This window comes from Lontra canadensis, unplaced genomic scaffold (assembly GCF_010015895.1).
Source record: "Lontra canadensis isolate GAN:19392208 unplaced genomic scaffold, GSC_riverotter_1.0 scaffold6, whole genome shotgun sequence".
NCBI lineage: Eukaryota > Metazoa > Chordata > Mammalia > Carnivora > Mustelidae > Lontra > Lontra canadensis.
Window position 1 is genome coordinate 2,839,791 of NW_022631000.1, and position 17,247 is coordinate 2,857,037.

The 17,247-nt window shown below is 36.4% G+C and overlaps 1 protein-coding gene across 5 annotated transcripts in view; it reads right to left on the reverse strand.

Moving 5' to 3' along the window:
- The window catches only part of SENP7 (SUMO specific peptidase 7), a 168,639-nt gene that overhangs the window by 19,346 nt on the left and 132,046 nt on the right, over nt 1–17,247 (reverse strand). For all 5 annotated transcript variants that reach the window (XM_032852067.1, XM_032852066.1, XM_032852064.1 and 2 more), the window contains 2 exons: nt 15,783–15,899; nt 12,448–12,570 (listed from right to left, as the gene is read on the reverse strand). In XM_032852067.1, coding sequence (XP_032707958.1) covers nt 12,448–12,570; nt 15,783–15,899 — 240 coding nt within the window. The remainder of the gene's footprint in view (nt 1–12,447; nt 12,571–15,782; nt 15,900–17,247) is intronic.

Sequence of the window (17,247 nt, forward strand, 5' to 3'; positions counted from 1 at the left end):
CTGCTAGGATAAATGAGGCAGAAGAAAGAATTAGCGATATAGAAGACCAAATGACAGAGAATAAAGAAGCTGAGCAAAAGAGGGACAAACAGCTACTGGACCACGAGGGCAGAATTCGAGAGATAAGTGACACCATAAGACGAAACAACATTAGAATAATTGGGATTCCAGAAGAAGAAGAAAGAGAGAGGGGAGCAGAAGGTATATTGGAGAGAATTATTGGAGAGAATTTCCCCAATATGGCAAAGGGAAAAAGCATCAAAATCCAGGAGGTTCAGAGAACCCCCCTCAAAATCAATAAGAATAGGTCCACACCCCATCACCTAATAGTAAAATTTACAAGTCTTAGTGACAAAGAGAAAATCCTGAAAGCAGCCCGGGAGAAGAAGTCTGTAACATACAATGGTAAGAATATTAGATTGGCAGCAGACTTATCCACAGAGACCTGGCAGGCCAGAAAGAGCTGGCATGATATATTCAGATACTAAACGAGAAAAACATGCAGCCAAGAATACTATATCCAGCTAGGCTATCATTGAAAATAGAAGGAGAGATTAAAAGCTTCCAGGACAAACAAAAACTGAAAGAATTTGCAAACACCAAACCAGCTCTACAGGAAATATTGAAAGGGGTCCTCTAAGCAAAGAGAGAACCTAAAAGGAGTAGATCAGAAAGGAACAGAAACAAAATACAATAACAGTCACCTTACAGGCAATACAACGGCACTAAATTCATATCTCTCAATAGTTACCCTGAATGTTAATGGGCTAAATGCCCCCAATCAAAAGACACAGGGTATCAGAATGGATAAAAAAGCAAAACCCATCTATATGCTGCCTACAAGAAACTCATTTTAAACCCGAAGACACCTCCAGATTTAAAGTGAGGGGGTGGAAAAGAAATTACCATGCTAATGGACATCAGAAGAAAGCAGGAGTGGCAATCCTTATATCAGATCAATTAGATTTTAAGCCAAAGACCATAATAAGAGATGAAGAAGGACACTATATCATACTCAAAGGATCTGTCCAACAAGAAGATCTAACAATTGTAAATATCTATGCTCCTAACGTGGGAGCAGCCAACTATATAAACCAATTAATAACAAAATCAAAGAAACACATCGACAATAATACAATAATAGTAGGGGCCTTTAACACTCCCCTCACTGAAATGGACAGATCATCCAAGCAAAAGATCAACAAGAAAATAAAGGCCTTAAATGACACACTGGACCAGATGGATATCACAGATTATTCAGAACATTTCATCCCAAAGCAACAGAATACACATTCTTCTCTAGTGCACATGGAACATTCTCCAGAATAGATCACATCCTTGGTCCTAAATCAGGTCTCAACCGGTATCAAAAGATTGGGATCATTCCCTGCATATTTTCAGACCACAATGCTCTGAAGCTAGAACTCAATCACAAGAGGAAATTTGGAAAGAACCCAAATACATGGAGACTAAACAGCATCCTTCTAAAGAATGAATTGGTCAACCAGGAAATTAAAGAAGAATTGAAAAAATTCATGGAAACAAATGATAATGAAAATACAATGGTTCAAAGTCTGTGGGACACAACAAAGGCAGTCCTGAGAGGAAAATATATAGCAGTACAAGCCTTTCTCAAGAAACAAGAAAGGTCTCAGGTACACAACCTAACCCTACACCTAAAGGAGCTGGAGAAAGAACAAGAAAGAAACCCTAAACCCAGCAGGAGAAGAGAAATCATAAAGATCAGAGCAGAAATCAATGAAATAGAAACCAAAAAAACAATAGAACAAATCAACGAAACTAGGAGCTGGTTCTTTGAAAGAATTAATAAGATTGATAAACCCCTGGCCAGACTTATCAAAAAGAAAAGAGGAAGGACCCAAATAAATAAAATCATGAATGAAAGAGGAGAGATCACAACGAACACCAAAGAAATACAGACAATTATAAGAACATATTATGAGCAACTCTATGCCAACAAATTTGACAATCTGGAAGAAATGGATGCATTCCTAGAAACATATAAACTACCACAACTGAACCAGGAAGAAAGAGAAAGCCTGAACAGACCCATAACCAGTAAAGAGATTGAAACAGTCATCAAAAATCTCCAAACAAACAAAAGCCCAGGGCCAGACGGCTTCCCGGGGGAATTCTACCAAACATTTAGAGAAGAACTAATTCCTATTCTCCTGAAACTGTTCCAAAAAATAGAAATGGAAGGAAAACTTCCAAACTCATTTTATGAGGCCAGCATCACCTTGATCCCAAAACCAGACAAGGATCCCATCAAAAAAGAGAACTACAGACCAATATCCTTGATGAACACAGATGCAAAAATTCTCACCAAAATACTAGCCAATAGGATTCAACAGTACATTAAAAGGATTATTCACCACGACCAATTGGGATTTATTCCAGGGCTGCAAGGTTGGTTCAACATCCGCAAATCAATCAATGTGATACAACACATTAATAAAAGAAAGAACAGGAACCATATGATACTCTCAATAGATGCTGAAAAAGCATTTGACAAAGTACAGCATCCCTTCCTGATCAAAACTCTTCAAAGTGTAGGGATAGAGGGCACATACCTCAATATTATTAAAGCCATCTATGAAAAACCCATCGCAAATATCATTCTCAATGGAGAAAAACTGAAAGCTTTTCTGCTAAGGTCAGGAATACGGCAGGGATATCCGTTATCACCACTGCTATTCAACATAGTACTGGAAGTCCTAGCCTCAGCAATCAGACAACAAAAAGAAATTAAAGGCATCCAAATCGGCAAAGAAGAAGTCAAACTATCACTCTTCGCAGATGATATGATACTATATGTGGAAAACCCAAAAGACTCCACTCTAAAACTGCTAGAACTGGTACAGGAATTCAGTAAAGTGTCAGGATATAAAATCAATGCACAGAAATCAGTCGCATTTCTCTACACCAACAACAAGACAGAAGAAAGAGAAATTAAGGAGTCCATCCCATTGACAATTGCACCCAAAACTATAAGATACCTAGGAATAAACCTAACCAAAGAGACTAAAAATCTATACACAGAAAACTATAAAGTACTCATCAAAGAAATTGAGGAAGACGCAAAGAAATGGAAAAATGTTCCATGCTCCTGGATTGGAAGAATAAATATTGTGAAAATGTCTATGCTACCTAAAGCAATCTACACATTTAATGCAATTCCTATCAAAGTACCATCCATTTTTTTCAAAGGAATGGAACAAATAATCCTAAAATTTATATGGAACCAGAAAAGACCGCGAATAGCCAAAGGAATATTGAAAAAGAAAGCCAAAGTTGGTGGCATCACAATTCCGGACTTCAAGCTCTATTACAAAGCTGTCATCATCAAGACAGCATGGTCCTGGCACAAAAACAGACACATAGATCAATGGAACAGAATAGAGAGCCCAGAAATAGACCCTCAACTCTATGGTCAACTAATCTTCGACAAAGCAGGAAAGAATGTCCAATGGAAAAAAGACAGCCTCTTTAATAAATGGTGTTGGGAAAATTGGATAGCCACATGCAGAAAAATGAAATTCGATCATTTCCTTACACCACACACGAAAATAGACTCAAAATGGATGAAGGACCTCAATGTGAGAAAGGAATCCATCAAAATCCTTGAGGAGAACACAGGCAGCAACCTCTTCGACCTCAGCCGCAGCAACATCTTCCTAGGAACATCGCCAAAGGCAAGGGAAGCAAGGGCAAAAATGAACTATTGGGATTTTATCAAGATCAAAAGCTTTTGCACAGCAAAGGAAACAGTTAACAAAACCAAAAGACAACTGACAGAATGGGAGAAGATATTTGCAAACGACATATCAGATAAAGGGCTAGTGTCCAGAATCTATAAAGAACTTAGCAAACTCAACACCCAAAGAATAAATAATCCAATCAAGAAATGGGCATAAGACATGAACAGACTTTTCTGCAAAGAAGACATCCAGATGGCCAACAGACACATGAAAAAGTGCTCCACATCACTCGGCATCAGGGAAATACAAATCAAAACCACAGTGAGATACCACCTCACACCAGTCAGAATGGCTAAAATTAACAAGTCCGGAAATGACAGATGCTGGCGAGGATGCGGAGAAAGGGGAACCCTCCTACACTGTTGGTGGGAATGCAAGCTGGTGCAACCACTCTGGAAAACAGCATGGAGGTTCCTCAAAATGTTGAAAATAGAGCTACCCTATGACCCAGCAATTGCACTGCTGGGTATTTACCCTAAAGATGCAAACGTAGTGATCCGAAGGGGCACGTGCACCCGAATGTTTATAGCAGCAATGTCTACAATAGCCAAACTATGGAAAGAACCTAGATGTCCATCAACAGACGAATGGATAAAGAAGATGTGGTATATATACACAATGGAATACTATGCAGCCATCAAAAGAAATGAAATCTTGCCATTTGCGATGACATGGATGGAACTAGAGGGTATCATGCTTAGCGAAATAAGTCAATCAGAGAAAGACAACTATCATATGATCTCCCTGATATGAGGGAGAGGAGATGCAATATGGGGGGTTAAGGGGGTAGGAGAAGAGTAAATGAAGCAAGATGGGATTGGAAGGGAGATAAACCATAAGTGACTCTTAAGCTCACAAAACAAACTGAGGGTTGCTGGGGGGAGGGGGATTGGGAGAGGGGGGTGGGCTTATGGACATTACGGAGGGTATGTGCTATGGTGAGTGCTGTGAAGTGTGTAAACCTGGCGATTCACAGACCTGTACCCTTGGAGGAAAAAAATATATGTTTATAAAAAATAAAATTTAAAAAAAAAAAATTTTGGGATAGAGTTTCTTCTAAAAGACCAAAATAGACCCTAAATCTAGCTTATGGCTTTGTTCTAGTCTCCAGCCTGATCACATTCTATCTTTTTTTTTCAACCAACTTCTTACTTATCAACTCCTTTTTTAAAATATTTTTTAATGTTCCTCTTTACAGTCATATTCCATCACTTCATCATGTTTACCTATATATATATTTTTTTTCTTTCTTTCTTTCTTTCAAATTTTGGGAGGCAGTTTCTTCTAACAGACAAAAATACACCCAAAACGAACTGTGTGACTCTGTTATATTCATCAGGCCAATCACATATTTTTTTTTTCCCTTTCTTCTCCCACTGTATTCAGGTTTTCTCTGATTTGGTTACTGTATTTTTTTCTGGGGTCATTGTTACCGTTTTAGCATTTTGTTCTCTCATTCATCTATTCTGCTCTAGACAAAATGACAAGGTGGAAAAACTCACCTCCAAAAGAAGAACAAGAGGCAATACTGACTGATGAGGACCTAATCAATACGCATTAGTAAGATGTCAAAACTAAAGTTAGAAAATAATTACAAAGATGCCAGTTGGGCTTAAAAAAAGCATAGAAGATACTAGAGAATCTCTTTCTGAAGAAATAAAATCCCATTCTGGAGAAATAAAAGAACTAAAATCTAACCAAGTTGAAATCACAAAAGCTATTAATGAGGTGCAATCAAAAATGGAGGCTCTGGCTGCTAGGATAATTGAGGCAGAAGAGAGAATTAGTGATATAGAAGACCAAATGACAGAGAATAAAGAAGCTGAGAAAAAGAGAGATAAACAACTACTGAATCACAAGGGGAGAATTCGAGAGATAAGTGATACCATAAGACAAAACAATATTAGAATAGTTGGGAACTGAGAAGAAGAAGAAAGAGAGAGGCAGAAGGTATATTGGAGCAAATTACAGGGGAGAACGTCCCTAATTGGGGGAAGGAAATAAGCATCAAAATGCAGGAGGCACAGAGAACTGCCCTCAAAATCAATAAAAGTAGGTCAGCACCCCGTCATTAATAATAAAACTTACAAGTCCCAGTGCCAAAGAGAAAAGCCTGAAAACAACTCAGGACAAGAGGTCTATAACCTACAACAATAAAAACAGTAGACTGACAGGAGACCTACCTGGCAGGCCAGAAAGGACTGGCATGATATATTCAGAGCACTAAACGTGAAAAATATGCAACCAGGAATATTATATCCATCCAGCCTGGCATTGAAAATAGAAGGACAGATAAAAAGCTTCCAGGACAAATGAAAACTAAAAGAATTTGCAAACACCAAACCAGCCCTATGGGAAATATTGAAAGGGGTCCTCTAAGCCAAGAAAGAGCCTAAAAGTAACAGATCAGAAATGAAGACAGACAATATACAGTAACAGTCACCTTAAGGCAATACAATGGCACTAAATTCATATCTTTCAATAGTTACTCTGAATGTAAATGGGCTAAATTCCCCAATCAAAAGACAGATGGTATCAGAAAACATTAAAAAAAAAAAAGCCCCATTGATATGCTGTCTGCAAGAAACTCATTTTAGAACCAAAGACACCTCCAGATTTAAAGTGAAGGGATGGAAGACAATTTACCATGCTAATGGGACATCAAAAGAAAGCTGGGGTAGCAATCCTTATATCAAACAAATTAGAGTTTAAGCAAAAGACCATAATAAGAGATGAAGAAGGACACTATATCATGTTAAAGGGTCTGTGCAACAAGAAGATCAAACAATTTTAAAAATCTATGGCACTAACTAACATGGGAGCAGCCAACTATATATAAATCAATTAATAACCAAATCAAAGAAACACATCAACAATAATACAACAATAGGCGTGGACTATAACAACCCCTTACTGAAATGGTCAGATCATCTAAGCAAAAGATCAACAAGGAAATAAAGGCTTTAAATGACACACTGGACCAGAGGGACATCACAGATAATTCAGAACATTCCATCTTAAAGCAACAGAATACACATTCTTCTCTAGTACACATGGAACAATCTCCAAAACAGATCACCTCCTGGGTCACAAATCAGATCTCAGCCAGTACCAAAAGCCTGGGATCATTCCCAGCATATTTTCAGACTGCAATGCTTTGAAACTAGAACACAACCACAAGAGGAAAGTCGGAAAGAACTCAAATACGTGGAGGCTAAAGACCATCTTACTAAAGAATGAATGGGTCAAACGGGAAATTAAAGAATTAAAAAAATACATGGAAATAAATGAAAATGAAAACACACTGTACAAAATCTTTGAAACACAGCAAAGGTGTCCTGAGAGGAAAGTATATAGCAATTCAAGTCTTTCTCAAGAAACAAGAAAGGTCTCAAGTATACAACCTAACCCTACAACTAAATAAGCTGGAGAAAGAACAACAAACAAAGCCTAAACCCAGCAGGAGAAGAGAAATAATAAAGACCAGAGCAGAAATCAATGAAACAGAAACAAACAAACAAACAAAAAAAAACCAACAACAACAACAACAAAAACAGTAGAACAGATCAATGCAACTAGGAGCTGGTTCTTGGAAAGAATTTTAAGACTGGTAAACTCCTGGCCAGACTTATCAAAAAGAAAAGAGAAAGGACCCACATTAACATAATATGAATGAAAGAAGAGAGATCACAACGAACACCAAAGAAATACAAACAATTATAAGAACATATTATGAGCAACTATATACCAGCAAATGTGATAATCTGGAAGAAATGGAGGCATTCCTAGAGACATAGAAACTACCAAAACTCAACCAGAAAGAAATAGAAAACCTGAACAGACCCATAACCAGTAAGGAGACTGAAGCAGTCATCAAAAATCTCCCAAAAAACATGAGCCCAAGACCACATGGCTTCCCAGGGGAATTCTACCAAACATTTTAAGAATTAATATCTATTCTCCTGAAACTGTTCCAAAAAATAGAAATGGAAGGAAAATTTCCAAACTCATTTTATGGGACCAGAATTACCTTGATCCCAAAACCAGACAAAGTCCCCATAGAAAGGAAAATTACAGACCAATATCCCTTATCAACATGGATGCAAAAATTCTCACCAAAATAGTAGCCAACAGGATCCAACAGTACATTAAAAAGATTATGCACCATGGCCGAGTGGGATTTACTTCTGGGCTTCAAGGTGGTTCAACATCCTCAAAACAATCAATGTGATACAATACATTAATAAAAGAAAGAACAAGAACCATATGATACTTTCAATAGATACTGAAAAAGCATTTGACAAAGTACAGCATCCTTTCTTGATCAAAAATCTTCACAGTTGGGACGCCTGGGTGGCTCAGTTGGTTAAGCAGCTGCCTTTGGCTCAGGTCATGATCCCAGCGTCCTGGGATCGAGTCCCACATCAGGCTCCTTGCTCAGCAGGGAGCCTGCTTCTACATCTGCCTCTGCCTGCCATTCTGTCTGCCTGTACTCGCTCTCTCTCCATCTCTCTCTGACAAATAAATATATAAAATCTTTAAAAAAAAAATCTTCACAGTGTAGGGATAGAGGGTACATACCTCAATATCATCAAAGCTATCTATGAAAAACACCACAGCGAATATCATTCTCAATGGAGGAAAAACTGAGAGCTTTTCCCCTAGGGTCGAACACAGCAGGGCTGTCCACTCTCACCACTGCTATTCAACATAATATTAGAAGTCCTAGCCTCAGCAGTCAGACAACAAGAAGAAATAAAAGGCATCTGAATCAGCAAAAAGGAAGTCAAACTCTCACTCCCGGCAGATATGATACTTTATGTGGAAAACCCAAAAGATTCCACTCCAAAACTGCTAGAACTCATATAGGAATTCAGTTAAGTGGCAGGATACAACATCAATACACAGAAATCAGTTGCATTTCTTACAACAATGGCAAGACAGAAGAAAGAGAAATTAAGGAGTCAATTCCATTTACAATTGCACCCAAAACATAAGATCCCTAGGAATAAATCTAACCAAAGAGGCAAAGAATCTGTACTCAGAAAACTATGGAGTACTCGTGAAAGAAATTGAGGAAGACACAAAGAAATGGAAAAATGTTCCACACTCATGATTCAGAAGGACAAATATTATGAAAATGTCTATGCTACCTAGAGCAATCTACACATTTAATGCAATCCCTATCAAAATACCATCAACTTTTTTCAAAGAAATGGAACAAATAAACTTAAAATTTATATGGAACCAGAAAAGACCTCAAATAGCCAGCGGCATCTTGAAAGTTGGCAGCATCACAATTCCAGACTTTAAGCTCTATTACAAAGCTATAATTATCAAGACAGTATGGTACTGGCACAAAAACAGACACACTGGTCAATGGAACAGAATAGAGAGCCCAGAAATAGACCCTCAACTCTAGGGTCAACTAATCTTTGACAAAGCAGTTAAGAATGTCCAATGGAAAAAAGACAGTCTCTTCAACAAATCGTGTTGGGAAAATGGGACAGCCACATGCAGAAGAATGAAACTGCACCATTTCCTTACACCACACACAAAAATAGACTCAAAATGGATGAAAGACCTCAATGTGAGACAAGAATCCTTCAAAATCCTTGAGAACACAGGAAGCAACCTCTTCGACCTAAGCCACAGTAATTTTTTCCTAGAAACATCACCAAAGGCAGGAGAATCAAGGGCAAAAGAACTACTGGGACTTCATCAAGATCAAAAGCTTTTGCACAACAAAGGAAACAGTCAATAAAACCAAAAGACAACCGACAGAATGGAAGAAGATATTTGCAAATGGCATATTAGATAAAGGGCTAGTGCCCAAAATCTATAAAGAACTTAGCAAACTCAACACCCAAAGAACAAATAATCCAATCAAGAAATGGGCATAAGAGGGACGCCTGGGTGGCTCAGTTGGTTAAGCAGCTGCCTTCGGCTCAGGTCATGATCCCAGCGTCCTGGGATCGAGTCCCACATCGGGCTCCTTGCTCGGCAGGGAGCCTGCTTCTCCCTCTGCCTCTGCCTGCCATTCTGTCTGCCTGTGCTCGCTCTCTCTCCCTCTCTCTCTGACAAATAAATAAAATCTTAAAAAAAAAAAAAAAAAGAAATGGGCATAAGACATGAACAGACATTTCTGCAAAGAAGACATCCAAATGGCCAACAGACACATGAGAAAATGTACAACATCACTCGGCATCAGGGAAATACAAATCAAAACCATAGTGAGATACCACCTCACACCAGTCAGAATGGCTAAAATTAACCAGTCAGGAAATGACAGGTGTTGGTGAGGATGCGGAGAAAGGGGAACTCTCCTACACTGTTGGTGGCAATGCAAGCTGGTATAGCCCCTCTGCAAAACAGCATGGAGATTCCTCAAAAAGTTGAAAATAGAGCTACCCTACGACCCAGCAACTGCGGTACTGGGTATATACCCTAAAGATGTAAATGTTATCTGCAGGGGCACATGCACCTGAATGTTTATGGCAATCCACAGTAGCCAAACTATGGAAAGACCCACAATAGTCCACAATATCTACAACAGCCAAACTATGGAAAGAGCCTAGATAACCATCAACAGATAAATGGATAAAGAAGATGTGAGATAGATAGGTAGATAGATAGATACACACACAACACACACGTGCGCACACACAATGGCATACCATGCAGCCATCAAAAAAATGAAATCTTGCTATTTACAACAATGTGGATAGAATTAGAGGGTATTATGCTAAGAGAAATAAGTCAGTCAGTGAGAGAATTATCATATGATCTCACTGGTATGAGGGATTTGAGAAACAAGACAGAGAGGATAATAGGAGAAGGGAGGGAAAAATGAAAGATGAAACCAGAGAAAGAGACAAACCATAAGAGACTCTTAATCTCAGGAAACAAACTGAGGGTTGCTGGAGGGGAAGAGAGTAGGAGGGATGGGGTGCCTGGATAATGGACAGTAGGCAGAGTATGTGCTATGGTGAGTGCTGTGCATTGTATAGGACTGATGAATCATAGACCTGTACCCCTGAAACAAACAATACATTATATGTTAATTTTTTTTTAATTTTTTAAAAAGGTTTATATCCCTTATCACTTTGATTCTGGGGTTTTTTTTTTCTGATTTATAGAAATTCTTTGTGTGAATACTAATTACATATATATCTGGTCAAGCATTAGTATGAGTTTTTGTCCAGGATAGAGATACAAACACACACAGGCACACACACACAGTTGACCCTTGAACAGTGAGGAGTTTAGTGGCACCCACACTCCCAATGGAGTTGAAAACCCATGTATATAACTTTTGACTCCGCAAAATGTTAACAACTAAGGGCCTCATGTTGATCAGAAGACTTACCAATAACAAAAAAATCAATTACCACATATTTTGCATATGTATTTTATCATGTACTGTATTATATAATGTACTATTAAAATAATACAGTAAGTTAGAGAAAATAATAAATAAATAAGAAATAAATAAATAGATGGTATCTAAAAGAAGTTATCAAGAAAACCATAAGGAAAATACATTTACAGTATTTACAGTTAATACATATACTGTACTTATTAAAAAAATCCGCATATAAGGGCACCACACATTTCAAACCCATGTTGTTCCAGGGTCATCTGTGTGTGTGTTTGTGTGTGTGTGTGTGTGTATAATATACTAAGTATAGTAATATCTAAGCTTAGTATCATATATATATCTTACTCTGGAATATGCCACTTATGTGTCTTTGTTTTATATTCCTTTTATATTTAATCAAACATATAATATCAAATTTCAATTTTTAAAAATTATCCTAAAATTTAAAACTACAACAGATCCTACCTGCTTTCATTTTCAGTTTCTAGGTGGTTATGCCAAACACTGACTAGTAATTTTATAAAAAAAACCCTAAGATTAAAAGCATGGTACTAACCATGAATTTCTATATACATAAAATAGAACAGGAAGGTATCAAAAATGTTTAATATCAATTTATTTAATAAACTTTCCCCTTCCAAATATCCCTCCCCATTAATTCTGACTATAAGCCAAATTATGTGAACATAGTATTTTGTATAATTTACAGTAGTTTAACTAAAGAGTAGTATTTTGGTGACAGTCTGACCAGAAAATCAAAAGACACTGTATTTTCAGACAGATAAAAATGTAATGCAGAGAATTGGCTATAGTGATGATAACGAAAAGAAAGTGCAAAGCCAAAAAAGAGAGCAGAGAGGCAACAAGAGACTAGCATAGGAGGAAACTACTATACCCCTACACTAAAGGGCAAAGAGGGAGAAGCAGTAGCAACTCCAGATAGGAGTTGGCATTCTTACAGATCTGTTCATTGAAAGACACAACCCACAGAGGAAATAATGCCACTGCCAAAATCGCTGCCTAAGGCAAAGAGGGTAACCTGACTTTTTCCCTCCTTGCTCTCCAACCTCCAGTGTCCCCACAGAACATGCACTTGGAAATACAGCCTGCAAGAGTCAGAACAGAACAGTGGAAGGGTAAGAAGCATATCTTAGAGCAAAAAAAACCTGCATAAGTGGTAATACTGCTCACTCCAGGAAATAATGTAACAAGTTTTATCACTTAGAAACATCAAAATAGCATATTTTCCTCTTAAAACTTAAGTACATTGGAAGTATGACTTACGAAAGATTTGGATTGTCTTCTGTTAAATTATTTTCCTTTCTTGTCAAGCATTTATAGAAAAAACTACTAAAAATGTGACTTCGTTCAACAAGTTCATCTGATGCCTTCTCCAATATAAGATACCTGTAAAACAGCAACACCACAAAAGAAAGTTGTTTTTAGATTTCTACCTGGTCTTCTTCCAGTTATCCTATGTATTCCAGAAATCTTCATTTTTATGACCAATTAGACTCAAAGTCATCTTGCAATTTGCTCTGATTTCAGAGTTTTGGTTCTTTATTTACCTCATCTTCCATCAAGATTGCTTAAAGCAGAAATTGCCTGCTGATTCTTTCACTTCCTTAACATGTATTATCAAATTCCTAACATATACCAAGCACCATATTTACACTAACATATAAAATAAGTGGGGGGAAGTACCTGTCACCATATAGCTTACAATACAGAGGAGAGTATAGAAGGAAAGATTAATCAAATACTGAAACCATGACACTCCTATAATAAATCTAGAAAAATTTTAATTACTATGAGATATGCCTAACCTATAAATCCTTAGTCCATTTCTACTAAAAGAATTCTTCAATATAAGCTTGTAATTCAATGATTTAGTGCTTAAGCCCTTCATAATTAGAGAATTCTGCTATTCTTAATAGCTTATACAGGTTCAAAAAGGACCTTGTAATCGTTTTTTTTAAAAAAGCACAAAAGACAAACACAACTTGAAATTTTTTTAATGTGGTTATGGGAAGGCTTTGCTACATGGAAGGAGACAAAAAGGATGCTTCTGATGTGCTAGAAATGGTATCTTGATCTGAATCATGATTATATGGGTGCATATACATGTGAACATTCATTCGTTGTACACTTACAATTTATGTACTTTACTACTTAAAAGTTATTCATTAATTTAAAAAATAAATAGAAAGTAGTTTAAAAAATAAAGTTAGAATCCCCTCTGAAAGGAAGTCAATGAGACAGACATACAGGCAATTCAGTGAAAAGGAAGTACAGAAAAGTACTACTGGAAATAAATTAGGAATAAAATTGTATTAGTTAATTCCAATAAAACATATAAAAACTAAGAATATGATCCAGTTCACCTCACCAAATATAAGCTTGACACTATTATAGGAATACAAAAATAAGTAAGATGTAAGAGCATAACCTTTAGAAGGAGAATGATCATAATATCACCAACTAACTTTAAAATCAGGCAAAATATTTTAAGTACTACAAAAGATGTAAATGAAGTATTATGGGAGTTAATAATATCTGTTTAGAAGATCAGGAGAAGTTTCAAGAAGGTACCACTTGAGAGAAACCTTGAAAGGGGAATAAAACTTCAAAAGATTGAGATAAAGAGGAAAGTGTTCGGAATCAAGACAAACAGTGCATTAAGGCAGAAGAGTGAATAAAAATGGGCTTTGTTTAGTAAATTATTTATAATTCAATATTGCTGGACTATGTAATACATACAGGGTTATTAGTAGATGGCTAAAAAGATAGTGTCAAATTACTAAGGTTCTCGAATGCCAGAGTGTCTGAACTCATTTTGACAGGTAATAAGAAATTAATATAAATATTTAATGGGAATTGCATTCATAGAGTACCTTAAGAAGAATATTGCTGGTCGTAATATACTTAATGGACAGGAAAACAGAGATAAAGGATACAAGGAGACACATTAGAAAAACAGAAAAAGGGGCACTTGGGTGGCTCAGTCATTAAGCAGCTGCTTTTGGTTCAGGGCATGATCCCAGACTCCTGGGATCGAACCCTGCATCTGCTTCTCCTCCCTCTGCCTGCTGCTCCCCCTACTTGTGTGCATGCGCTCTCTCTCTCTCTCTCTCTCTCTGACAAATAAATAAAATAAAATAAAAGACAGAATAACAATCCAGGTAAGAAGTACTAGAAAAAGACATGATGACAGAAGAAAAAGAATAAATGAATTTGAGAGACAGAGTCTAATAAAATTGGCAAATGAAACAAGACGAAACCAGAGAGGGAGACAAACCATAAGAGACTCTTAATCTCAGGAAACAAACTGGGGTTGCTGGAGTGGAGGAGGGTGGGAGGGATGGGGTGCCTGGGTTATGAACACTGGGAAGGGTATGTGTTGTGGTGAGTGCTGTGTATTGTGTAAAACTGATGAATCACAGACCTGTACCCCTAAAAGAAATAATACATTCTATGTTAATATAAAAAAAGAAGAAGAAAAAATAAAATTGGCAACTGAGTATATAAAGGGGGAAGGGAGAGTAAAGAGTAAATGATAATGGAGACTTCTGCTTCCAGCCAAGATGGAATAACAGAAGCCAGATTAACCCTCCTAGATGAAAGAAGCAAAAAAGAAAAAAAAAAAAATCAGACAAAATATATATGAATCAATAGTTTTCAGAACACTGGACACAGGCAACAAAGAACAATGATCCTTGAGAAATGGGAAATAAACAAGGTGAGTTCCACTAATGCACCAGCTTAGTATGTTGTCCAGGCTACAGCACGGGACTGAGTAACGCAGGTGACAGACTACAAGTTGAGGAGACACTGAAAGATGGTAGAGACTAAGGCAGCTAGAATTTCCAGATCAGAATACTGAAAAGGGAAGAGCTGTAGTTAAAGAAAATTCCAGACATCTGCAGAGAATCATCCTTGAATATGCAGAATTTTCATCACCACGTGCATGTAAGGAAAGGGCTGGGGAGAGAACTACCTGAAAAGATTAGAGGGAATGGTAGCTAGCCACAAAAATAGTGCTTGTTCTTTCCAAACAGACTGGAAAACCTCATAATTCATGAGGCCCTGGTAGAAGATATTTAAATAAGACTAGTATTATTAGTTAAACAAGAGGGTTCAGGTAAGATGAAGCTTACCTTCCTATCTATTCCTTCAGCCTGTCTACAAAATGTTGAAAATTATTTTTTAATGGAATAGTGGTATGGGTTTTTTAAATGACAGGTAACTCTTACAGTGCTTAAAAGACGCAAGAGATCACTACAGAATTGCTTCTTTTCCCTTCCCAAAGTGACCTGTAATTTTTTAAGTACTTCCTTCACCACAGAAATATAATGAAGAAATATAAATCTGAAGTAAACAAATAAACAAAAACTAAAATAAACAAAAAATAGTAACTCTTCTGAAGGACATAGCATCTTCAAGAGGTAAAGGAATGAAACTGAAGTCAACTATAGAAAACGTTGGTAGGCAAAAATCTTTGAATTCTTGGCAGGTTACTTTTAGCTAGAGTTAAAAAAAAAAAACTTCAGTGATAGACATGTGGTTTAAGATTCAAATCGAAACTGATAAATGAGAAGATCATTCATCACTGTACTTACTTAAGGTAGAAATCAATGATTACATCATTAAGAAACTCTCCTTCTTCTAAGCACTCCAGATCTTCATTAGTTACTCCTAATCCCCCTTTTGTAGGTGGTGGAGGATATACAATCAACCTTAAAAAGTAAAACTAAATTTTAAACATATTGTAGTGAAAATTCCAGTATATAACAGTATATAACAAAGAGATTTGTTATATAAAACACTAATAGGGCAATGTATTCAATAACTAAAGTGTACAGAGTAAAAATAACTGACAGGATATAAGCAATTATATTTTCCTTCTTTATTATCACAAGGTACTAATAGTACTCTCACTGTCTTTTCATTTCCAATCCCATGTGGGCTAGTATCATATTCACCTAATCAATACCTTATATTTCACAATCAGTTATAATACCATCAAAGATATCTCTCTTCTGTACAACGTTTAACTTTCAACAAACTGATGTAATCAACAATAAAAGATTTTCCTAAGCTCCACTTTCCAGTTCTAATTTTGAATCCCCAAGATTAGTTCCTTTCCATTTAGAAGCCAACAGTCAAAAACTATGTTCTACTGGTGGCTAGTCCACAGCAATAGCAGAGCAATAAAGAAATAACATGGGAGCAGAGAAGGCAGGTTTCCTATAACAAAGTGCTTACAATATAAAACTAAAGAGAATATAAAGGAAACAAGTAATTATAACACAAGCAGAAAGAAGTAGAAAACAGAGAACCACTAATTAGGCATCTTTTTTCTAGTACCTTCTCTTAAATCTCAGAAATATGAGCAGTTCTGAGTTTCTAGCTATAATCTTGGAATACACATGACGGTCATCATTTGCATGAATATAGTCAACAATAAAAATATAATAATATGCGTATCTTAAACCAGAAATAGTATGTGCATCTTGATTTCAAAACAAAGTCACCTGCAATTGACTTAATCTTGGCAAACAAAGCACCTAAATCATATAAAAATATGTGAAATTTTAAATGCTAATATGAAAGTTACTATTTTATGGGCTATTTTCTATTCTGTTCTTTCATTTTTTTTTTTTTTTTTAACAGAAAAAGGAATCATACAGAGGAAGAGAAATCACCCTCAAATGCAGAGACTCCCTATTCTGGCCACCATGACAAGACATACATAAGATAAAATATGAATAAAGTAGCAACTTATGAAAAGGAAGTTCTAATAACCTCCAAAGTACATTAAATTGAAATACACCTCAGTTAAGTAACCCCACTTTTCCTACCATATATTCATATATGGACTATATAGTCATAAAAACCATATACTGCACTCGAGTATTTTCAACAAATATTTTAATCTTACCAAATTTTACATTTTGGTTACCATTTATATCTTACTGACATAAAACTAAATGAAATGGCACTGACTGTTTTCTTAATAAATTTTTTTAACTTTCTCAAAAAAAATACTTCTATTACTAACCATCAGTGTAAGAGCAAAACTCA